Below are 26,991 nucleotides of genomic sequence, written 5' to 3'. Positions count from 1 at the left end.
CTTTCCCTCCTTTTTAAAAATATATTTTCATATTTGGCGCGGGGAAGTACACCCTCGATTTGCGTATTGCGAGACGGAATTTAAAAAAGCACATACAATTTAATTAATTGAAACTTCGTTTCGACTAGTCGATTAAAAGCTACGGGGGGGTAATTGAAAGTAAGTTTAATCTATTTCCTCGACGAAATCGAATATTTTAGCGATTAATATTACAAGAGTATCGATCGAAAGCGCGGGTTTAAGAAATTATTCGTAGCTGTGTATTAAAGTTGGCGAAAAGATTTATCGCGATGGCCGATTTAGTTGCGATTGATTTGCATGAATCTCGTCGTGCGACAAGACTGTAAAATTCGCGTGACACGGTTTTAATTCGAATCAGGTTGGACGATCTTGATCGTAACAGGGAATGAAATTGTGCGAGATTTAGTTTCGTAAAAGTGTCCATAAAGTAGTTGTAAAAGCAAATTGGCGACTGGGTGTCAAATTTTATGCCCTATTGTTAACTATGACTTGTGTACACTCGTGTAGTTGATGAGAATGGTGATTGAAAGAAAAATATTTCGTTTTAAAATTTCATTATATATCCAAACTTTATAAGACGATGTTAACCGTAGCAAATCAATTATCCGACGTTAAGTACAAGCGATATTTCGCATATATTTACATTCATTTCGATAACGGTGCAAAAAAAATTATTCTCAAAGTATAATTCGAAATTGAAAGTCACGCAAAGTGATTCCTCGTCAACTATGCTAATTGTTACAGAGATCGTAACGAGACGAATCGATTCGTAACCTAAAAAGGGGTATATAAGAATCTAATTGTAGAAACGAATACACGACCACCGCGCGATATTTGAAAATCCTAAACAAAGATGGAGGGCTATCGATGCACCGACGTGAAATCGAATATGGAACATCGATGTTAAACATTACAATGAAATGTCATATATATGTTCACACGTTAGTCGATAATAACAAAAAATTATTCTCGAAGCATAATTACTGCATAAAATAAAGTATAAAACCACTCGTCGTAACTTATTTTAATTATCGTGCAAATCGTCACGAGACGAACTGATTCCTAACCTCTACCAACGAGACGTACGTATCGAAAGAAACGATCGCGAAAACGAATACGCGCCTGCGCGCCATTTACTTTTACTGTTAACGCAAACATGGAGGACCACCGATACACCGATACCGAATCGAACGCCAAATATCGTCACAAAAATGCTACCAAGAAAACCTATACCTCGATCGAAATTGACACGTCGAGTTATTAGACCCGAGATAACCTAAAATAATCTCGAAGAATTCCCACGTAATTGAAATTAAACTCAAAGTGACCAACCTCGAATTCGTCAGAGTCGCTCCACATCGGTCTGTTGAAAACGGTCGAGCCAGCGACAATTTGACACGGTGCACAGTCCGAGAAATTCTCGGGTAATTTCTCTCGTAAATATAGCCGGCTGAACGCGGGCGCGTTACAAAGGAACAAATTAGACACGTGCGTTGATCTCTCGTCAGGCATCTTGACATATTTGCTACTCGACGTCACCTAATCACCTTCACCACGCTGGCCAACATTTGCGACTAGTGGCCGATGTCGCTGCGACGCGCGACGAAACAAACCGACGTGACCCGAACGGTTCCGAACGGCCACGAGAGGCGAGCATTGTTTTCGGAAGCGGGACCCATCCGCGCGATAAAAGCCACGCTGCTGCTGCCGCCACTGCTGGCCCTGTGAATCGTGACCTTAACGTCACGGTCCAGCGCGCGGAATTGAAAGGAACTCTTACGATACGACTCATTCCTTCTCGGTGCTTCCTCCCTTTTGTCTTCGGCTCTCTGGTTCCGCGTCGAGGTGACGCGGCGTTCCGAACGTGAAATAAAAGGCGATCGATCAAAAAGGCAAGATCGGTGATTCGCGTAACTGTATACAAGATATATTTTGTATCGAGGAATTTTTTTACGGACTCGAGTGTTTGCCACCGAGCTTCGCGCGCTTCTTTCGTAGAGGGCGGCAGCGTCGAGAAGAAGAGTAATTAGGCTGTCGGGCTATATAAAGGGTGTTCGTATTCAGTGATTTGTAATCGATTTAAGTATTTCTTCGTGCACCTTTGGCCTCTTTACTGAGGCGTGCATTCACCGGAAGACAAAGAGCGATTAGATTGCCGACCGTAAAAACGGAACTTCGCGTAAAGCGATTTTTAATCAATTTTGGTATTTCTTTGGGAGCCTACAGGGTTTTCGGAAATTTTTAATTGATTTTAATATTTGTTTAGGAGCTTTTAAAATTTTCGGTAGAACGTAATCAAACCTTTTCTGTGCTGTAATATTTTAAGCGTAGAATTTTCAAACTGAATATAAAGAACTCGAATAACGAGTATTTTTTTTTTTCATCTTTTATATAAAATTTCACGTTTGAAATATTCCATATTCATTACATCTTGATTACTATCGAGGAAGAAAATTCCATCAAAGTCAAATTTTAATTAAAATTACATACACGTAAATAAGCGAAATAAACTACTTAATTCTCGTATTAATTTTCAGAAATTACAGGAAATTCTGTGCGCCGTAAATCCTATAAAATGACTCTTCGACGTTGATCCATTACATCCGATACGATAAATTACAATGGAAAAAATCCACGATCGCCGATCGATGTTCAACGTTTTATCAAACGAGCACCGAGTGAATTGTTAACGAGTCTCGGCGAATAACCGGTGTATCGATTATCAATCATCGACGGCTCCCAAGATAAAAGCATTCGGGAATGAAAATAGTCGCTGGATCGTTCATTTCGGAAGCGATTATTCGAATCGGGGACAGACATTTTGAAACGCGCGCGACGCAACGCGTGCAACTGACAATTATTAATATTCCTTTTCCCCGAGTTAGTCGGTCGTCGTGAAACAACGTAATCACGGGCCGCGATATTATCGCGCCCTTCCTTATCAGCCGTCCTATTATTCTTAAATTCATGCAATTATTTCTAATATCCGTATAATTACAGTCGTGCCCGTTTGCACGAACATTCGTGGGAATTATCGTTCGAATGTGCCATTCGGGCATACCAATTAACGTCTAATTTCGAAAGTTTCATCGTGGTGAAAAAATTTCTGGGCGGAAAAAAAACGCGGATTAGTTGCACTCTCGCGAGCGTTAATTGCAAAATTATCGCGAGTGGAAAAAGTATTCCACGACGTTGAAAGCTTATTGACTATCGCGTTACGATAATGCGGGTTAATTTTAGAGAATCGCCCGAAGCACGCTGCCAAGACGAAAATGTAGGAAAATGTAAGGGGCTCGATGCAACTACGCCACGGTGTGCATAATATCTAGAGATTTACAACGCGGCTTCGAGCATCGACTTCGCCGCAGATGCCTGTTTAACCTGGATTAAAAGTTCCGTAAGTGCATCACGTTTTTCACCAAATGAACGTTCCCGCGTACACACTGTTCGTATTTAATGAGACAATAACGTGTTTTCATGACGTGCATCGTTATCACGCTTGTTTTATTAGCGACCGACTGTCGTTTCGTGTGCAATGAAGCCACTATGCGGCAAAACGCGTTGTAAAGCGTTACGTGCGAGTCATGGAACGTGTTTCTAACGTACGATCAGGTACGTAGAAAACTGGTACTATAAACGACGGGAAATTCTGCCGGTCGATATTTTTATCCCATGCCATTTTCCACGATTAAGTATTTACGTTCCTGAAATATTCCGAGAATCTCCTCGAATTTTTGGAAACTTCGTTCAGCCCTTGGTACTCGATTAACTGTTTCACCGCTTCGCTAGTCTCCAGTGCGAACAATTTCTTCGAATTTAAATCGTATTCTCATTATTACTTATTTAAATTTCGAAAAATATTAATATCAAAATATTTCGTCGACAGAGGGTGCAAATATTAAACACTGACGTGTCATTGGCTGGAACATCACGGACAGATGCGAAATAATAAATTGTCGACGATATGAAAAAACAATCGAATAAAAGCCCTAAAGTTAGAATCGAGCCGAAGAGTTACTTCAGTTGATTCGAGATGCTGAAAAAGGAATTTATTTCCAGTCCATCGCGAAATACAGTGACTTTGATTGTCATATGGATCTCAGAATTTATAACTAGGAAAAATCTAATGGAAACCGGTGTCACGTTTAAATAAATTTTTGTTCGACACTGGATTACTGCTAATTATTGGCAACTTCTTTCTTATCTCTCGCGAATAAAATTTCTCCCTTTTTCATAAAATACGAAGGAATACTATTATTACCGTAACTCGAGACCCATCATCGATAAACCATCAGCTCTCTAAATCGCATTCGTAAAATTCGAACTGCATACGATTTAAATCGTCTTAGCCCTTAGCATTTAAACGAGGATGCTCAGTCGATGTTCATTGCAATTATAAAAATTCGATTTAAACTGGAAGATAAAAATGCATAAAATATTCGAATAAAATAATTCTTCTTATCGCTGCAGAAAATGGCCAACGATTTTACAGCGAGGAAGACTGACGTTGCTAATTCTCTGCAGGGAAAAGTGTAGTATTCCAAGTGCAATATTTTCATGGGATAAATTTCAATTTTCCGAGTCGATTAGAGACGGCATAAAATCAGGGCAGCAGTCTAATCCACGAATTAATCGAGCATCCGATCCAGAGAGCGATCTAAAATTAACCGAACGAAATAACCACTCGTTAGAAGCGAAGATTATCGACACACGCTCCTCGGATCTAATTTTCTCCATCCGCGCGAGATCCGCTCGGATCCTCGACTTCGGCTCAACAGCGTTAATTCGCCGCACGTGGACGAGAAGCAGCGCGTGCTTTGCCTCCTTTTTCCTTTTTATCCCACGCAATCGTCTCCACGATTCACCCGGGGAACATTATCCAGCATCATCCGTCCCTTCCGTCCTGCATTTTCGCAGTCTCGCTTACAAAAATTTCCCCGTGCTTCGATGTCGATATTTAACGACTCGATTAACCGTGCATGGCGGTCGAAAATAATCAAGAAGCACGAAATGGAAGAAGGTTATTAAATGTTCTTACATATTAACCCTTTCGCTACGATGGTCGTCGTTAAACATTACAGTCTTTAGGATTGGCAGTCTTTAGCATTCGTGGCCAAGTCTTTTAGAAAATAAAGGAAGAAAAAGGAAAAAGAAAAACGATCATCGCAATGGCGTTTGCAATTCTTTGCGAAGAGAGTTAAGCGGAATTTTAATTTTAATTAGAATTAATTTTTGTGATAGGTGACTATAGTAGTAGCTGGGTTCTTAGACTTCTTGCCTTTGCGATTATTGAAAGAACACTGCTTATGTAAATTAATTTTATTCCGTTTTTATTCGGATAGAAACGTGATTGTAATTTATCTGTCTTCTTTGTGTTATCTTAATCGAGGTTATTTACATATACTATATTTGGCAAGTCTTCGCGTTAATAGTGAAATTGTGAAAAATAATCGAAATGATAAATTGTCAGGAGTTTCTGCGTTTTTAATTACCGCCAATGTGGAACTGGTTTAGGAAAATTAGCGTTAATTTCCACTGGTACAGGAACACAGTTGTAATATGTATCTACCTGTTCGTTTCCATCGTACCACTTTAATAACTGTTACCTATGTATACCATGACTAGCTACGCGTTACAGAGAAACTTCTATGTTAAAGCTGAAAATGTAACATTTAATTCCCCAAAGTTCCATTATAAATATACGCAATGAAATTAGAATCACGATTCAAACTTTAATTATACTGCTATACGTTTAATACGTATTACTATAATTTAATGCGAAAATTGATGTATGACAACGTACCACATACATATTAACCCTTTGCACTCGACGATTTTTTGGCTAGAGAAGAGTTGAAATCCAAAAATTCTCTATTAAAAAACTGACGATAATTTTCTGAGCAGTAAATAAAGAATTGCATAATAATAGAATTGTAGAATTATTTGATTTCGATAACTCGCACAGTATTACATTAGATTAAATTTGATTTGGTTAAATCTCCAAAGTCTTACAGATACACACAGAAGTATAGCCACAAAATTATTCTCGTTCTTATATTACGTCGCTAGGTCGGTCCTATTTGGAAACGATTAATGACGAATCCATAGGGAAACTGCGTGGTTCTCTAGATGCCTATATTTTTCAGTGTCTATGATAGACGACGCCTCGATATCGAGAAAACGTGTGTAGTATTCGAGAATTGACAAAATTCTGAGTCCATAAGAACTCTTAGTAGTACTAAGTATTTTTCTACCAATTAATATAAATGACGAAACTTGCAGATGTAACGGCAGAAGTTACAGTTTTCGAGAAATTTTTAAGAAAAGAAGGTAAATTATACATACACCAGGTATTTGGTGCACATGGTCACCAATCGTCGACGTCCCAACGCGCCTTACTTGGGATTCGGGATCGGAATATGGTATTCCTCGTCGGAGAATAATTATACCGACAAAACGATACTTCCCGGTTTAATAATCGCTATCATCCATCCGTGCAGCATCCGTATCCACGCATTAGACAACGCATAACGCGTCTCTGATAAGCTCCACTACGCGACGTTTAGTAAAAATTTACGACAGTTGCGTCGTAAGTATCGGAAACAAAGTCAAAATCGCGTACTCCCGATCTCGATCTCGATCTCGATCTCGATCGTTTCGACCATTGCTCGGGAAAAACAAGGCAGACGGTCTATCGAAAAATCGGCGGCTGGTTATCCGCGGGGTTCCTCTGAGGGAGCGCTCGGGGGGCTTGGCCGAATAAAAGGCCAGGCCGTAAAAACACGGTGGAAAAATCGTGATTACGGGTATTCGTTAAAGTTGCGATTCCTCGCGGAGATAGGCCCCCGGGCAAAACGTCCGAGATTCAGGCAGGCTTAATTGATAAACGCCGCGAGTAAAGGTTAATTACAGGAGGGTCGAGCCCCGGCAGGAAATTCAGCGTGGCGATTCCATCGATCGTGCTTCTATTTATCCTGTCACTCGATTGTAGTTTAATCGGACGTGAGTTAAACCACCGCCGTTGTCTACTTCATCGGGGATTCATCGGGAAATTTCTTCCCTTTTTCCCAACCTCCACCGATACGTATCGGGGCAATCGAATGGTCCGTGGAATATGATTTTTCCGGAGCGTTTCAGTCGCGGGGTAATCGGATTTTCGGGAACCAGGGAGAATGAAACTGGAGAGAACGTGGTAAACACGGTGGGAAATTTATTAGAAGCTTGGAAACCGACTGGTTCGCGGATGACCGATCGTGAATTTCCAACGGTGGAAGATTTAGTTTGATACGCTACTGTTTCGAAATTCGAGACTGTTTGAGGTAGATAAAAAGGGAAATTGTACGTTTGGATTTATCTGATCGATAATTATCTAGTATGTAATTTCGCTGACCAGAATACCTAGATCGGTGAAGTTCACAGAGTGGGTCGGGTTCAATGGTTGTTGTCCGTGAGAAATTGTGAGTTTCCGGGAACGGAGAAACGAAAATCAAGTTTATGGACTATAGTCGAAATTTTCGAGTCACCTACTCGACGAAGAAACGAACGAATTACGATTACCTTCGACGTAAATGTGAACGGCAAAGTGCACTCGGAAAGAAATTCATAGTTTGGTGAGATTCCAGAGATTTTAGATTAAATAAAATAAACAACGATGTAGTTAACGCGATACATAAACGAGTGCATGTATATATATGCATTTTCATTCGTGATTCACGGATGCAAATATCACATCCAAAAGACTTTTCGAAGCCTTGCTGTACATAAATTGCTATACATGTTTCACCGGATGAAAGATAATCTTTTATTGTGATTTTTATTTAACTCGATGCTGTGTACTTCTTGCTATACCTATATAATCTATTCTCGTGACACGTTTCTTCTCGAGTTTCTGTCATTTGTTCGAAAGAAGTATTACCTTTCGCTTCACGGGAAAAATTTCGATAAATATTCCTTGCTCAAAATTACTATAATTTTTCTCATATCAACGACGATATTTCATTCCATTTCGATACAATATTTCTTCTCGAGCTTCCAACAAAACGTACTTTAAATTCTGCATTAACGAACCCCGACCCACCCCTTACCACCCTCGACGAGCACCTGAAAGAAGAACTTCTAAAGCCTATAACTCCTGAAACCAAAAAGAGCCACTAATTTTACGACACAACGGATGCAACACGTAATAATTAAAACGCCGAGTGACACAGGTTTCATGAATTATATTCACAACGGCGAGCCTCGTTCAATTAAACATTATTAACCGTTTCGATCGGAATTTCGCTAGAGGCTAGAGCAAGGATTCAATGACCCATGCGGTTCTCAAAGGCCTGTACCGTCGAAACGAGGCTAGACAGCTGGCTGGGCGTGCTCGGCTCTCAAGTCCAAGGTATAAAATTTTATTTCATTGTCGAACCTGATTTCGGTTTCGTTCGCTCGTCTCGCCGTCTGTAAATCTTCCGCTTTATGGAACCATAAATAACGCCGAATCGAAGGTATTACGACTATCGAAACGCTGCTAGACACGTTCCTCTAACAGGGGTTGCATAATCGCGCCGATACAACGAGATAAATTTTCAAATTTCCCCGCCGCCATTGCCGCCCAATTTGCATACGTCGCCGGAGCCTGCGCTCTTTGGCTATGCTTTGCCTTCTTTCTCGCGGTCTCCTCGTGATTTATCCGTCGATTTCGTGATTTAACCCCGCGAAACTGTCGCCCCCTCGTCAATTTTTCCCATCATGAAAATGATTTTTCCGGATTCCAAGTGAATTGCGAATAAAATACTTTTACTCCTCGAAAACTAGTATTCCGTGTAGAGTTTCTGCAAAAGTGAAACTACTGACCTACAACGTGCGTCTGAATATTTTGCACCCGTAAATCATTTTTATTTCGATCGAAGCGAATATCAATTGAAGAATCTTTTCTTAATTATCGCAATTTTGTAGTCTTGTTTTATATTAAAGATAAAATTTACGCGATACTTTAGAAACGAGATAAAATGTCAACGTTGAAAACACGATTTTGCTTTCTTGCCTTTCAAACAGTTCCTCGATTATATATCAATTTAAACGGAAGACAAGATTAATTTTGTTAATTGCAGTGTTACGCCTGCCATAACTGCGAAAGCAAAAAATCTGGAACCCAGTGTTAATAATAAACGCAACGTATCCCTATGGAGAACGTGCAATTTTCGTTGAAACATTTTGCTCTACGGATAATAATAGCGACTAATAATAGAAATCAAGATTGTAATATCAGGTGACTCACTCTGTGCTGCACGTAATTAATGGTAGCGCTAATGATACATTTCTTTATCTTCCTCGACCGTTTCTCTCGTTTTTCCTCCTATATCCCTCTTCTCTTTTTCTCTCCGTCGAAACCTTAGTTAATCCAGGGATGAATTAATTAATCACGTCGGTTAGACACGCCGAATATTTGCGTACCGATAACAAATTAGTATCCCATTGCCAAACATCGACACTGGGCCCTGCCTAGTAGCCGAGGTTAGATATTTCGTACAACGATATTGCATCTGCCAATATTTGCGATTAATCTCGATGGCAGGCGGTTCGGTTAAAATTCGCGAATTATAATTATTCGATGAAATTTCTATATCACGACACGCGACACGATCGTCGTTGCAAAATCAACGGGAACGACGATACGATATTACGCGAAATTTGCAATTCGCGGTACGTCGTCGTTAGCTTGATATTAAATTTACAATTTTCAATTAAATCCCGCGAATCGTGTTAACCCGTGAGATAAAGCAGCGCGGCGCACGGAGCGAGGTGGAACTGTAAAAAATCAATTTGACCAAGAAGGAATTAGCATAGAAAAAGCCACGGTGAAATGCGAGATACGAACGGCGTATAAAATATGAAAGATTTATCGTGGCGGCGGGAGTAGCAGCGACTAATCTCGTAAAGAAGGGAAGAAAATAAAAGAGCGATATAAAAGCGGTATAAAAGCAGTATAAAAATCGTTTCGGAACTATATCGTGCCTGTTCTTTCGAGTTAGCTGTAAAAACCGACGGAATAAAGTTTCCTCGGGCCACGTAACGGGGTCCGGGAATGCTGGGAGCGGTACCGCGGGTGAAATTCTTCCTAATACCGTGGACGGGACTCGGGGATGTTGTACTTCGTGATTTGTTTAACAAGTGACAGAGGCACGAGCAAGAAAGCAAAAGCGTGCGCGCAGCAGCCTCGAGAACAGCTCATTTAGCTCTCGCGTTCGTTCGCTGAATCATTTCGATCATCAGCTGAAACGTATGTATCGAGTAAAAAGGCGGATGGTAAAAAAGATATAATCGACGCGTTTATTACGTGTAGCTAATCGACCCGAAGTTAACACGCTTCTCCCGTTTAATGCAACTCCTTTCGAAATAAGACAATGATCGATGAAAGCGAATCTGTGTTTTCTAGCTTGGTTCACTCGTCGATTGCACCTCCATCCAGTGGATTAAATGATTTTCTTTTTTTTTTTTTAATATTGAAAGTCAATGAAAGTTAAAATATCGTAAGATTATTTATAAGAAAGATTTTGGGATTAGTAATTTTTCATTATCTTTTTACTCGACTGTGAGAAGAAGGAATGAAACAGGTATAGATGCGTATGGAATATTTTTCAACCAACGTTTCATAGTTTGATTCACTTGTCAATTGCACCTCGATCGAATGGATTAAATAATCTTTTATTTTTCTTGTTTTTTAATATCGAAAATCAATGAGAATTAAAGAATCGTAAGGTTCTTTGTAAGGATTTTGCGATTACAAATTTTAGATAATTTTCTTGCTCGACTATGTGAAAGTGGAACGAAGCATAGATTCACGTGTATGAAATAAAAATGGCTAAGTTGATTAAACGAAATGTCTCTCGTATTTTTCGTATTTCCACTAATTCGTGCCGCTACAGGAATCGCAGTGGATTAAATTTGAAAAAGGATCTAGATTATTTTCCTTTTCCTTTGGTGTCACTGTCCAACGAAAATTTCATCAATGGAGAAACTAAATTGCATTTTTGATACAACGGGCAAAATTTTGTCTTTGGCTAGGTGAAATTCCAGCTGGAAATAAAGAGAAATATCGTAATCTCTGTGGACAAAGTTATTACGAATAGATTTCAATAATAAATTTCAAAGATATTTTTAGTAAAATATTCCTAAATGTAAGAGAAAAATACTGCAGGCATGAGCAGACATAAACATTACATTTCCGTATCTCATCGTGCATCGATTCAATTAAAAAAGCCAGCATTCTTCGGCAAAATTGAATAAACTACGAGCATAAAGTTCAAACGAAAATATCATTTATTCTGGTTTTCGTCTTAATTACCACGTACTGCTCTATTATTTTAAATGCTTATTATTCCATAAAAAAAGAAAAAGAGAGGAACTTGCTATTTCATGAATAAAATAAAATTTCGAAAATAAAAAAGACGAGAAGGAAAGGAATATTTCCAAAGAAACTAGCGTGTTACCATTTTTAATAGTTACCATTCTACAAAGAGAAGAGGGGAAAAATACGTTTACAATGCATTTACTATCCCACTATCTGGAATAGTTGGTAGAGTATAAAAAGGAAAAGAACGGCCATCTACTTGTTACGTAAAGTTTCTTCTAGCAAAGTCAGCCGTGCAACTGGTCCAAAACGCATATCGGGTTAGAAGATTGTGACAGACCCTTCTAAATGTAAATTAATCCGTGCTCCAGGACTCGATCATCGTGGAACATGTTTCGGTTCCAATTCCTCCTGTCTCTCTTTCTCTCTTTCTCTCTCTCTCTCCCCTTCTCCTTTTTTCCAGTTTTATCGGAAGATTTAATCGTTTTCCGTTTCTTTCATCTCACAAAGACTCTGGTTCAGTTTTCAATTTGCATTTGCCTCGCGTTACACGCAAAAAGAAGTGGAACTGCGAGCGCAAGCCGAGCACAAAAGCATAGCGTGTTCGACAGAGAGTTGATCGACGCGTATTCGCTTATGCTCCCTCTCGTGCAAAAAACTCCAGTATCATTTACGAAGAAACGAACGAATATCGCGGATATTTAAATAAAACGACGTCACCAGCGGTCACGAGCGAAGTTAACGCGACGCCACCATCGCGATTGATAAGCGAAATCATCCTCCAAGACCCAAATTTTACGAGCGCTCCTTTGCCTAGTCACTATTACGCTGTTTAGGGTCCACGTGCAGCGAACGGCGATTATGGTTGCTCGTGCAGGTTATTCACCAACGAGCTCCAACTCCATTGATTATACCGCGAGAGTAAAAATATTCTGCATACGAGAAACGGAAACCGTGCAAACTCGCGAATTACGATACATAATCGATCATCGATTATCTCGAATTCTTTTATCCCTGAAAAATCCCTTCTTTTTCCAATTTACGCAACGAAATGGCGCTTGAAACTTCTTAACGGGTTGACTAATTTTTTAAATTTACTATATTTGTTTTATCTTAACCGTTTATTTTTTTTTTTTTTCAAATTTGAACAACGAAAAATGAATAGAGAAATTTTAATAGCGCATAATCTGCGTTATTTTTTTTCTCCCTCTTTTACCATATTGTTTGATAATTTATCGTTATATTCTAAGAATAATGGAAATTTTATCGTGACCCCCTGAGCACAGCACATAAAAAGTGCGTGGCAGCGTTAAAGTAGATTTGCAGAGGTTTCGTTGACACGCCATAAATCGCGTATCGAGCATCTTTTTATCCCGCATCCTTTTTCCACGAAATTCCCCGGTCGTAAATAAATTAAGCCGTAATTGATAATATTCCCGGCACGATATAGCTAAAAAATTGGCCCGATACGTTCGAACGGGCAATTTACAACGAGTCGGATAGTCGCAGCGGCTACAAAATGGTGGCTGGGCCGGGCGTCGGAAGGAAAAATCAGGGTGGCTGAGACGGATATTGAAACAAGCACGGTTTATAGTGGAATACAAGAACGTATGTTATTAGCTACGTGCAAAGTGTATAACTACCAAGTAATCACGATCATCACCGCGCCACTGTCTACGTTTAATGACGCCATCAAGATCGAACGACGTATAGGGAAGGAACGACGATTTTCATTTATCGATCACGTCCAACGCATTCGAGAGACTGGATTGTTATATATTTGTATTATTATGTTATTATTATGTTCTCTTAACTTTCCTACCGTTTTCTCTATTTTTTTATCCCGGCTCGTATTTCGCGGGGACGAGTAAAAAATTTTTACATCGGACCGTCATTAGAGAGGGAATATATTTACGTTATTACGCTATTATTATACTGCTATAATTTTTCCTTCCCGATTTCTTCCTTTTCTATCGCCACTCTTATTTTACGAGGACGAATAAGAGATTTCTCCACGATCCGTCTTTACATTGAATCTTCATTAAAGCGTGAATTTTACGTATTATTATTATACAGGTATAATTTTCTTTCCATTTTCTTCATTTTTTTACTCTCATTTTTATCCCATCAAGTCGAATAAAAGATTTTTCGATCGTTTTTACGTCGAAACGTTGTTGGAGAGAATGTCAAATGTAATATCGTACAATACGAAGAATGCGATATTTAGAAGAAATACGGTTTCCGATGCATTTGTCGAAAATCGTCGAGCAAATGTAAGAGAAATTTTAATGTAAATTAAAAGATAAATTATCGCGGAGATAAGAGCACGATAAGTTCGAAAAGAGTATTTATAAAATTGACTGTAACCTCGATGTTAAACTGCAATCAATTTTCGATGAAGAATGTTGAGAAACGAAGTTCCCTTGATTTTAAGAAAGACGCTTAATTCGCTCATCGAGAAGTTGCTTAATTTGACTTCTTAAATTAGTTACTACTTCTTGCAACGCGTAAATTACGTTACTTCACGGCGATAATCACGAAATAAATGAATAATTAAGGTTAAGTACAATCAATTTATGCCTTCCTTTTTCCCTACCTTTACGTAATCGATCAATCGTTAATTCATGAAAGTAATTATAAACGATTGCGAATTCACCAAGCGTAACTAATTAATAGCGAGATGTATGTTTGAGATACGATCGGAACAAATTGGAGTATGAGCTGGAAAAATATTATTCTTTACGACTCGATAAAAAATGCCAGAGTACGAAATTATCCCATTTTTCAACGTCATTTTTAGAACTATATTTCCATTAAGATTTCTCGTTATATCGAAGTAAAAAAACACTTAAAAATATCGTATAATTCGAATCACAAAACTTGCCATGTTTCCCTCTTCTTTACTTCGGGAGGACCAGTAAAAGAGAAAACAATTTTAAACGAGAACGTCAACGTCGGTTACTTGCGGAATTTTGTAACACGGTAACCACAAAAAAAAAAGAAAAAAGAAAAAAGAAAATAAAAAAAGAGAAGAAAAAAGAGGGAAAAAAAATATGAACGAAGAAACAGCGGCGAAAATGGTAACGTTTCCACGAGAAGCGCGCGTAACAGCCAAGGGCCGTGGAGAACGTCGCGGATCGAAGGCACTCGACCTTGATATCAGCTCGAGAAAAACGATTGTTTCCGTTCTGCGCGAGCGGGACGCGTCAACGTCGACGACTACATCGTCTCGAGGCAACGCCACGGCGAATTTTCGCGGCTTGACGCCGCGACTCCTTCCAACGTCCTAATTCTACGTCAGCCATCTACGTCGAATCGGCTGCTGGTGATCAATAATTTTTGCGCGCGAGAATGCGACCGATTCGCTGGCAGAACTAACCTCACTCGTACGCGACGTAGCCACAGTTACGCGTTATGTATATATATACGTCGGAAGAAAAGGAAAAACAGCACTGAAATATCGACACTCGTCACATGGGTCGAGATACACGCACTCGGTTTGCACTCGATCGATGCTTTACATAATTCACCGTGTAATACGATACGACAATACTTTCAATCTTACTTTTCTCCAAGAAGCATCCTCACGGTGCCACGACAGACTCCAAGGCACGTCGACACACAGAAACCGCGTTTCCATTCCTCGACAATCGACACCTAAACATTCACCACAAACGACGAAACGTTTCATCGCACACGCGACAATCGACACTCCATGTTCTCCGATAGACGGCACGACCAGTCGCCTCCAGCGGGCGGTAGGAGCGGTAGATTTCGCGGGAGATTCGAACGCGGCACGCGGAGCAACGGGCGCGAAGAAAGAATAGAAGCGAGAAAGAAGATAGAACCGTAAAGGCGCACACCCACGGCGCGGCGAGGGACGACGCAACGCAACGAGAAGCCGGTGCTTTTGCTTCTGCCGACGTTACCACTTATCGCGTAGAGGAGCACCTTGCATCACTAGCAGCGTGTATCCACGCAGCCGTCACCCAGTTGTCACGAAGCAGCGTTTCTCGACTCCCCTCTTCGCGACTAGTGCGAGCTGCCTACTCCCTAAGCCAACAGCTCCACTCTCTCTCTATCTCTTCCTCCCGCTCTCTCCTTTACTCCAGAACGCCACGCCAGTCTCTTCCACTGTCCACGGACGCGCGCGCGCGTCCGCCCGTTCGAGCTTCCCTCTCTTTGCGCAACAATCGCTCACCACCGTCGCCACTGCCGCCGCCACCACAGCACACACATCGCGTGTTTCCTCTTTCTCGACGTGTGCGCGCGCTCCTCGATTCGTCAGCGATCGCCGGCCTTCGGTTCCTTCGCCACGTTCAGAGTTGAACGAGCGAGACCCAGTCAGTTCACACGGACACACGTGGTGGTACTGCTGCTCGCGCGATCTCCGTGTATTGGTAGCAGCAACGTCGTCCAACGTCACCTTCTTCCCGCTTACCGAGCGAACGCGCGACTACTGACTGACTGACTGCCGCACTGATTCGTCGCGTTCGACAAGCTACGGCGCACCGTGCTGCGTCGCGTCGCGACGTTTCACGGCACGTCGAAGCCAGACACGCGAGGACGAAAGCGAATATAAGTCGCAGGTTTATCGCGTTACGATCCAGAGAATTTCCGCGTGAATATAACGAAACATCTGACACACGGGAAGCAGCGACACCAGGCCAGGGCCTGGCCTCTCCGACTAGCGACGGCCGAGCATCGGTCGCTTGTGGGTCGACTCGTATATGCGGGACCTGTACCCGCGTGTAATATAGGTCAGTGGGCCAGGGCGATCATGGCAACACGGACATGCGCGGCGTTGCGCGCACCCGTGTGGCCCGCCTTGCCTTCGCGACCGAACGACCGGACCGAACGACCGAGTCGACCGCCGCGTTACGTGCCACGTTTATTGCACCCGACCGATCCGATCTCCGAGTCTCTCGCGAGCGTTTCGCTCGGCCCTTCCCGTATTCCCTCGGCTCCGTTTGGTCCTTCCTTCGTTCAGCGCGCTACGCTACGCGCGTAGTTTCCAGTGCTAGGGGAAGGTTCCGGCCGCGCGTAACGTACACAGCGAGCAGATTTCTTGGTACGCCAGTAGGGTTACTTTATAATCGAGATTTTCGGCTTTTAATTGTGCGCGCTCGAACTCTGTTCAGGAAAGTGGGTCATCGTAGATGTGGTCGTGGCTCGTGGGTGCTGCTTGTTGGGGATTTTGTGCAGACGATAGATTTTCGGTAGCAGGCTAACGTGGGTGGGGATTCGGTATCTGGAATGGAGTGGTGGGGATGCCTTGACGCAATTCGACAATCGTTGATCGAACGAATAGGGTAATTAATATCTTTTGTTAATTTTACGCGACGTATTTTTTTACCGTTATTATTTCACTACGTTGTTTTATTTTATCAACGACATTTTCCATCGTTAACGCTGTATTTGATCCGAAACCGAAACGTGATACTATGTACCGTGGTAATTAATTCAAGAAATTTGATCTAATATAATTTTCGTGATTTATTTCATTCGCTTATTTTTCATGATCAATTTCTGACATTTTCCTCGTTTTCTCTCGTATATATGTACATCGAAAAATTATTACGCCGTCAGTTTCGAACGAGGTAAATTAAAATTCATTTTTTGTTGTACGAGAACTCGTCAAATTCGAATCTCGACTTCATAAACAGGAGCGATACATTTGTATACGAGACGAAGCCGAGTAATAAAAAGGGGTCCGAAAAAAATATTCTTCAAAAGTGCTATCGCTCTAGAAATTACGTAAAAATATTTTACATTTTATATAAGGAATAAAAAAAGAATAAGAAATCTACTTAGACGCTTGACTGGAGAGGGCCCAATTGGGTTCGAACGTTCAATTGCACCGAAACCCGATGACCAATCGCGCAAAATAATTGGGCAGAAAATCAGAATTCTAATTACTGCAAGCAAGGAAATTCTGCGCGGCGAGGGACTCGGATTCTGATTCCTCGCAGATAAGAAGCAAGAGTGGAGATACAGTTAACGAGTTCCGAGGTCGGGAAAATAATCGGGATAAAAAGAGAAAATAATGGCGGAGATACAGGCGTATTACCGTAAAATTACCGGATTACGATTCACCGGCTACGGAAGAGACGAACGCGGAGAAGTCGGGAAAAGGAGTCGCGCGAGCTGGATGATGCTCGCTTTCAGAAGCGTAATTGCGTATGCAATTACGCCGCTGTATAGAGCGTAATCGACAGAAGCCGGCGATCCTGTATCGCATACTTTCCTCGCCGCGTGCCTTTCCACGGTTTCCCTTTTCCCGTTCATTTTACTCGCTTCTAATTCCCCCTGTTTCCCTTCCTCCCGCGGTTCCAGACGCGATTGCGGGCCATTTGAATGTCGCCCATGATGGAGCCTATTACCACACAATGCCCTCTGCCCGAACAACCCCGGCAAAATTCTCCCCCCAGTGTTTCCACGAATGAGAAAATTCCGTCTTGCGCCACTCGCATTGGCACGAGAAGAATAATAATAATGGCGATAATGGTAATGAGGACGTAACGAAAATTGTAGCAGGATTTGGTCCCATCGATAGCGACGAAATAATAGAACACCTTGTAGTTTCTACAAATTTAACTTGCTTTAACTGTGCAAAAATGGCTGCCTAAAAACCAGAATGTAACAACGTTACGTGTGGACATTTCATGAAAATATTCCTAAAAAAGATGGCTGTTTTACCATATTAGGTTTATCGTGAAATCACCAAGTGGTTTTTTAGTTAAATTACAGTTACATGTGAAGGGTCAGCGTGTAGCGTAATACACGAACATAATCGCGGGCTAAGGCGAATGCAAATGGTAGATTTACATATCCAGAGCGATTTGCGAGGGTAAAAAGGAGGCGAGATAACGCTGGAAATGCGAAGAAATTAAAAGAGATGCTCTAGGAAATAAATGTTAACCGTATACGCAATGCCAATCGTAAGAAATCCGATTAATTATTATAAACACCGCGTAACTAAAAGCACGATAGGGCCTGAAACAAAGATCATCGTTTCAGTCGCTCCTCTACTTAGCCTTTCCCATTATTGTACATCCGCACAATGGCTAATGGTAACACACCGTATCTCGAACATTAAAAAGTCAGCAATCTAATGAATTAATCTTAACCTCCTACGCACTCCACGTATCCACTTCGTCATGCATAACCATCGTCCCCTTCCGACCCGGCGATGGTACCCTCCGTACCTGGGAAAAGTTCCCTTTTAATCCACGGCCATTCACGTTCAAGGGCCAATTAAATCTCTGTCGAACCCGCGGAACAAACGTGATAAAATACAAAACACGGAGTACAGAATTTGGCAAACTACGACGACGCTGTCAAACACGTGGTCTACGAGATCACGGATCGAGATCGAGTTCGTGAATGTTGAAAATAAGATACGTCTTAACGTATTCACAGATACGCCTTTGAACTATGCGTCGAAGAAGCGTTTACTTCATGCCGTAGATAAGAATTAGGGGACCAGGACGAGCTACAATTGCATACCCTTTTTCATTTTTCTAGTTTTGTTTCTCCCTGCGTACAGTTAGCACATAGAAGACATACTTTCTTAAGAATAGAATAAAGATAATTATAAAGAACGATAGTTATTTATTTTTACCCGTAATCCCAACAACGAGAATGGCAAATAAAATGGAATTTTCGAGGGGAAAAAGAAAGATTTTTAAGAATTTTAAAATCAGCGTAAAATACCAAGCTCGACTAACTTAACAGGTCCAAAACCGATAACGTGGTGCTACGTCATTCGAAATTCTTTAGCCGGATATCGGTGACATGGTCCTACGTGACTTTATAAACCTTTTGCTGAATATCGCTGATTAATTCTACGTCATTTCGAAATCCATGGCTGAGTGCGCATGACGTAGTTCTACATATATCGTTTCACTCTCGCAACATTTATTTCGCGATGACCACAACCTCGTTACTCGTGCAAATATTTTTTCCAGTTATATCAAACGCGCAGAATTGTTATTACCCTTTGAAAATGATAATTCGGCGAATTTAAGCAAAAATTGTAATTTTTCATCCATATCTTTTCCCTCTTTCCTCGATCGCTGCAAGCTTTCGGAAATTATACGCTGTCTCCTGGAAATTAAGTTTAATCATTTTTCTCTCCTGTTTCTACGTTGCTTTGGCACCGTTTGACTATTCTACGCCGTGGAATAGGAAGAAAAAAATCTGAGCAAAAATTCGACGCTGTTGCGAAATCCGTGTGGCGTACATGGATTTCCAGCAAGCACGGGACGATCATGCGATATCTAATCGTGGAAACGAAACGAACTGCAACCGGTGTCAACATCGATCGGTATCTGCATGTTTAATGCACCGACGTAATATTTTATTGTTCGCCACGGTGCCCTGGCCAGCGCGTCGATTCGATATTGACCCGTACAGGATTTTGCAATATCGCGGAAAAAGTCGTCGACCGGGATCGAAATCCGCCAATTCCGCGCGATTTTCATTCGCGGGAAATTTGATCTGTCCGCTAGAAATTTGATTGACACGCGCAATTCTGATCCCAAACATATTCCTCGCTTTCTCTCTCGCAAACTCGTTTCTATCTCGCGCTTCGTTTCGCTTTTCGTGCTTTTTTCCCTCCTTTTTCTCTTTTCTTCTCGGTTCTCCATCTAGCTCGTTACATCGATCCCCTGCGAACCGGATGTACACACAAACGATGCTCGGATTTCATTTTTAGGTAATCTCGAAAAGGCTGACGGGGCTCGTGTCGAATATTTCATGGCCTTTTGTGTCATCGCGACGCGACGAAATCGTTTCCCGCTCGTTTTCGGCCATCTCTGCCACGTCCGGATCCGAGTCGGTTAATGGCATTTTTCTTTGCAAATTCGAACGATGTGACAGGGAGATTGGACGCGAAGGGAAAATATCGCGAACGATTCCACTGAGAAAATATAACGTTCATATCTGACATTTATGAAATATTTATCAAATTTCCACGAATCTACTTATTTTTATATCTTATTTTTCTAGTTTTGCAATTCCCCAAATTCTGTCAATCTTATACGTTACTTATTTCAAATAAAATACCACTGGAAATTTCCCCAGCTTATGGAAAAAGGAATTTCGAGTAATAATAATATAAAGATAAAACAAAAATTTTTAAATACAGGTATAAGTACGTATAATTTCTCGATCACACGGTGTAACGAAGAATAAAATTACCATCTTCGACATAAACCGTCTCAATTTTAATATACGTCCCGTGAATCACGCGTTTCAGAAAACTTCATTCGAAAGGTAAAGAAGATAAAAGAATTTCACGAGTGTTTAAACGGTAAATATCGTTTGCTGGAAACTCGTACCCACGTAGGTTCATTGTCGCGGAAAAATGAATAGAAAGGAAGGATAAAATGATTAAACGCTTGCCCGGAGTTGCTCGAACCCATAGAGAAGTTTCAAATTGGTTAGATACCCGAATATTTTGGACTGCAACGCTACTCGAGCATTTGCAGCGTAAATTACATAAACCGTGAAACGGTCCAACTTCTTGAATTCGTTAAACTCTCGAACCTGGAACTTCGGCACTCGAACCGACTAAACTCTCAGACTTGCCACGCTCGGGCTTTAAACTTTCTAAACTTATATCTTTCGAATACATAGGATACTTGCAGCTCGACTTTCGCTCGAGATCAAGCTCTAGTACCTCGTCTAACGTATAGTAAAATTATTTGCCAATCATTGGTATATATCGGTATGCAAATCTCTTATGAAAATATCTGTTCTGATATTAGGTTGATTTCGACACGACCCCCAGCGACCCCTATCTTCAATTTCAGCCACGTTTTCAATCCCGGGTGGAACGCAAGAAGAATATTCTTTCGGCGACTTCGATACGGCAGAAGTATCTCTGCCATTCTAATTTCGATTCCTTTGACAAAGGAATCTCCCCGGCCTTATCTCCAGATGCGACAATGCAATTTTCCTCGATGTCGTCAAACGAATACCAAGCCGATACGCAGCGACCACGTTTCGACATCGCGAAGACGTCGACGCGACATTGACAGAGAATAGCTGACCGTGTTGGACTCGACGATAGCGATAAAGGCTTAATCCTTTGCACTCGGCGATTTTTTCGTTACAGGAAAATATTTATTCGGCGACTTTCTGCCGTAAGATTGACGATATTTTTAAAACGGTAAATAAAAGAAATCGCGTGCAATTCAGGATGTGGAATTATTTTACTTCGATATTCCACGCATCGTTGGGTAATTGTAAATTTGATATGTTAATTAACATCCATCTTTAGAATCTGATTAAGCGAGAGGCGCCTCTCGAGTGCGAAGGGTTAAACCCTACGAGCCTCTGAGGCACTTGGAAACCGAAAACTCGCTTTCCCTTTTCTGGGGTCGCTGAATTTTCGGGAGTCTAGTCTCGGAACAGAGCTGAACATAAAGCCACATCCGTTTAGTAACAAGTTATACACATGCACGCTGTTTCATACTTAACGCTATCACTGCACGCGTCATACGACTAACGTACATCCTAAAATCCTCTGTAAAGTGTATCGCGAATATAACGTGTTCTCGCTAACAAATCTCGTGATAAATATTGTCGAGAGAGCAGGAAAGAGAGGACGAGAGAGACCAGGAAAGTTCGGTTTGCGATCGGTGTGGGAAAAATGGCGACAGAGACAATAACAAGATAAGGGAAGCGTATCGCGAGATAAAGTCGCCATTGCCCACAAGATTTAAAAAGCAACTCGCAACCACGCGGCCTGTATCCTTTAACAGCCATAAAATATGATTTCATAGCATTCGGAGAAGAGTGACGTCACTTCTATCGCTGAAAACGGACACGCCGGAATTTGATACCCGGTCTGAATTAGGTGCGACAACTTCGTGCAGTTTCTTGGCTTCCGATCCCAACAAAAGGATTCCAAACTGGTTGCTCGATCGGCGTTTTAAACCGGAGACCCAGTCGAGATGTCGCTGCTACGGAGAAGCGGAATTGGGCTTTCGTAAGCGCTGCGAAATTAGAAATTACGAACGCCGCCATGTCGGTGCTATTGTTTTCTTATTTTCTATTCCTTTCTTTTCTCTTTTAATCGGGGCATATTAATTAGCGTGATTTATTCCTTCCCCTGCGAAAAATATTTTACATCGGGGCAAAAGGTTTTGGGCCAAAGTGACGTAGTTTGGCATAGTTTGAGAAAATTGAAACACTTAAGAAAAAATATTTAACGCTTTTATAGACGAAGGACAAAAAGGAATATTCGTATTGTCAAATACTTATTAATATCTTTTAGTTCCGATGGCATGTGCCATATTCAACTTCTGTGCGAACGCAACGAAGAGTAACACGTAACTGAGACTCGTGAAACAGAAAAATTTCGATGAAAATTAACCACGAGTCTGACCAATGTTGTTTACATTGAGCTCTACCTACAGGTCACGGCTCTCGCCCGTCACACCCGTGTTCGGCCCGATTCCCTTACCACGAGACTCACGCGGTATCGTAAACGAAGGGGTTAACGAAGAATTATCGTTGGATCTGAGAAGTTCATAGCGTATCGGCTCTTTAACATCCCATCGTATACGCAGCATCCTCTTATCGAGATTTATACTTAATTTCAAGATGGAGAAAACAAGTTATCCTGGCTCAAAATATGCTCTTTCCTTCGCGATATTCTCGTACCTAATTCACACTTTATCCTCGGATATCGTCCCATCTCGAAATAGCTGAAATCCATTCCAAGAAAGCAGTAGTATACGAATGACGACTCGGTTACGCAATTTTTTTATTAATACCGTTCCCATATCATTGTTTAATTTTTATTTATTAATATTTCGTTAATCCATTCGTCGAGTGCTTCTAAAACCTCTTCGAAAGTCTCCACGACCATTGAACACGGAAAATCTGCCGAAATTTTCGCCCGTCTTTCCTCCGACGTCTGCAACCCCTAATCGCAGCCCTCACGAGGAGTCCCAGACTCTCTCGACGGATTGGAACGAGGAATGGCGAGCAATTTCATCCACGAGCGAGAAATTGCACTATTCCGGACGGACTCGAGGAGAAAAAGCATCGGAATAATTTGAATCGATCGCGAATACTCGTTACGCCATTGCGGCTTATCCACCTTCTGCCTACATGCGCGCCAGCCTACGTCCTCTTCCATCGGATATCGCTCGTCACCGCGACACTCGCGCTTTCACAGGTAAACACCTGTTCCTCTCGACCATCTAGCACGTTCAGGAGCCTCCTATACATCTCCACGATCGCAACGACACCTCCGCGATTCGCCAAAAACGGACCTTCCATCCACTCCTCGCGGGAAGACGGATGATCGAGCGACCGTGATTTACGTATTCCAAACGATCTTTAAAATGATCTTTAAAATTGTAGCGACCAAGTTCTCACCCTCGCCAACAGATGGATTCCTTGAAAGAGGTTCGAGGACTTTATCGCAAGCCCTCGGTGAAGCCTCGACTTCTCTTAACCCTTTCGGTACTATTGCTGCCCATTGGCGGCGGCCATGAAACGTTCTCTGGGTACTACCGTCGCCTATTGGTGGCATCTACGAAAAATTCTCCGAGTACTACCGTCGCCTATTGGCGGCATCCGCGAAACATCACTGTGTGACGACTGTCGCGATCCGAAAGAAAAGTTTAGTGTCGATTACGCTCGAGATTTCTATGAATACCGCAAAACACGTTTTCGCGGCTTCCAGTGGAACCATTCTTATGAAAAACTTCCTCCGCGGCCAACTCCTCCGTACCGAAACGATTAAATAGAAGTTCCCGTGACTCCTAAGTATCCCAGTGTCTAAGGCAGGGCCTGCTAAGCAAGTCTTACCGATGAGTCCGCTAGTAGACCCGAAACAAAACGCATCCCTTTCTTTTTCCGTCGTCCTTCTATCTGCTACCCCATCTATAGCAACGACGACCACGGGGATACCACCAGACCAGCACTACAGGAACAACAGCCCATCATCGAGCTAGACAGAGAGGACACTACCGCACTTAGCCAACCTTTCCCTTGGAGCCGGAATATTGGGAGTGGGGTATCTACGAAGACCTAGATACTTCCGCCCCCTACAAAAATGATCTTTAAAATGATCTTTTGCACGATCTCGTAAACGAAGAATTCGGAAATACCAGGAATCTTCTGGCAAGCAAAGAGAATGGCAGGATCGTTGAAATTTCTCAGGCTTATATGGACATAATGTGAACATTGGTCGACGGTTTACTCGTTTTGGGCAATTCTTGGCATGTTCTTTTTTGGTCCTGCTTTGGATTCGAGATACGATTATTCGCGTGGAAACGAGACTCGTGACTCTTTTAAATTCTGGCTTGTTCGTTAATTGGATCGCGAGACGCGCGATTCATGCTTATCGGGGAATAATGAACGAAAGTAAATGTATTTTTAAAAAGATCGTGTAATTGGGCCAAACGCTAATGAGACGAATCGATGCCCGGAGCTTTGGACCGTAATGTGTCGGAAATTAAAATACGTGACATGCATTTTTTCCCTTGAAATCACGGATATACGTACTTCGGTGTAATTCTCGATGCGAATGTTTGACGGAAAATAATTATTTTCACGGATAAATGGATGAAAAATTTGTACACTCGGAGATTAATTATGCGAAGGCTTTGAGAACTCGGCGAGTACACTTTTAAATAGGAATAAAAAATATTGCCAAGGAGAAATGATTGGTTCTTGCTATAAAAATAAAAATTGAAGAATTTTCGAGAGCGATGTTACGGAAATATAGGTTGCAGGGAAAAGTAAAACGGATAGTTGCAGAGACATCAAGGCCTGACTAGAAAATCAGCCTATGAATCCAGATATTGCGAAATTCCAATCAGCGTTCCGTGATTTGATATGAACAATGTCGATCGGAATTTAAATAATTCCATTTTCCACAACGCGCATACGCACCTCACACGCACTGTGCATGAAATTTAGATTACTAAGATGAAAAACTTTGCTGCGGAATATTATGTTGAAATTCCTGACAGGGAGTTTGCTATTCCGCTTTAATGCGAAAATATCTGCGATAAAACTAGTTATTTAATAAAATTGCTAAATTCAAAATATTCTTCCTAATTATTTCGTATAATTACTGTACGAAACTTTCGCGATTTTTCATAATTTTCTGCGACAATAGCGACGAATAAATAAATTCTGGAATAAAATTCGTAACTATCGCATTGCGATTTTTGGAGACAAATAATCCGGGAAAATTAGAAGAGAAAATTAGGGGAGAATAAATTTCAATATGGAACACGTGAATTTATGAATAATTATTTTCAACATTGACATAACTTCTGATTTTAATTAACTGCGAACGTAATCTCTTTTTCTCTGTACAATAAATGTAATAGGATTCCGTTTTTAATATACGCGTATGCGATTATTCGCAACGTGCAATATCCCGGGTAAATTCCACATTTCGAAAAGCTGCGTTAAAAATCATTCTTCATAAGCTGTACAATTTTTTGTCGAAAGCAAAATAATAGCTCTTTTAATTGGATATTAAACATCATTTAATTCCACGTCCTCGATTATTTTATATAGTAACGCGTAACTATTAAATTCCATCTGCATTATCAGATATTAATTAATATTAATTCCATAGTCTTCTTATACACGTCGCGATTATTTTCACCACGGACTAAAAACGTTTCAATTTTAACACTAGAACTACCGATATAGTCAAAGAGACTGGTTTCAGAATATTCCTCCTTGCAATTACTACAAACGTATAATCGATTTAAAAGGAATCAATGCCTCCCTATTTTGAGAGAGAACTGTAATTAATATATTTACTTACTTTCGTCGTATTATTAAAATTACCATCGACTAAGCTCGCTATGTTCAGGTTGCCCATTAAAAATAGGTAGTTAAAGCGTTAAGAATCTCGGGACACCCTATTTCAACGCTGAGACACCTCTCTAAAAAATCTAAAAAAATCTCAAACGTCTCAAAAATTTTAATTTCGCGCGTTTCAACCCATCACCCATACTAGTTACCGTGAAGATTGTTCGAGAAACGTTATTTCCACTTATGGGTGCGCAGCGACCCAGTGATCTTCGTCCACGAGTCGAAAAATTGGATCAAATGGTTGAAAATACTAAAAAATTTTAATCTGGCCCATTTCGATTCACTATCCCACATTCGTTACCCAGAAAATCGTCCGAATAATGTTATTTCCGTTTACAGGTGAGCAGTGACCCAGGGAACTTCGCTGGTGAGTCAAAAAATCGGATCGAAGTGATTAAAAAGTCTCAAAAATTTCAAAAATTTTAATCCGGTGCATTTCGATTCACTGTCCACGCTCGTTATCTAGAAAATGGTCCGAAGAACGCTATTTCCGTTTATGAGTGCGCAGCGACTCAGGGAACTTGGTTGATGAGTCGAAAAATCGAATCGATGTGATTAAAAAGTCTCAAAAATTTCAAAAATTTCAAAAATTTTAATCCGGTGCATTTCGATTCACTGTCCACACTCGTTATCTAGAAAATGGTCCGAAGAACGCTATTTCCACTTATGGGTGCGCAGTGACCCAGGGAACTTCGCTGGTGAGTCGAAAAATCGGATCGAAGTGATTAAAAAGTCTCAAAAATTTCCAAAATTTTAATCCGGTG

The 26,991-nt window shown here is 41.2% G+C and overlaps 1 protein-coding gene across 8 annotated transcripts in view; it reads right to left on the bottom strand.

Annotated features, from left to right (window-relative positions):
* LOC108556082 (nuclear receptor coactivator 2) overlaps nt 1–26,991 on the bottom strand; it is a 220,903-nt gene that overhangs the window by 59,787 nt on the left and 134,125 nt on the right. The window contains exon 1 of one of the 8 annotated variants that reach the window (XM_017896632.1): nt 14,925–15,016. The exons of the other annotated variants lie outside the window; for them this stretch is intronic. Within the exon in view, the coding sequence (XP_017752121.1) occupies nt 14,925–14,941 (17 nt within the window). The 5' untranslated portion in view covers nt 14,942–15,016. Of the gene's footprint in view, nt 1–14,924; nt 15,017–26,991 lie in introns of those variants that run through there. 8 annotated transcript variants of the gene reach the window in all.

The sequence above is a fragment of the Eufriesea mexicana genome, unplaced genomic scaffold (assembly GCF_001483705.2).
Source record: "Eufriesea mexicana isolate 0111107269 unplaced genomic scaffold, ASM148370v2 scaffold4744748300, whole genome shotgun sequence".
Taxonomy (NCBI): domain Eukaryota; kingdom Metazoa; phylum Arthropoda; class Insecta; order Hymenoptera; family Apidae; genus Eufriesea; species Eufriesea mexicana.
This window is presented reverse-complemented; position numbering and strand designations above follow the sequence as displayed.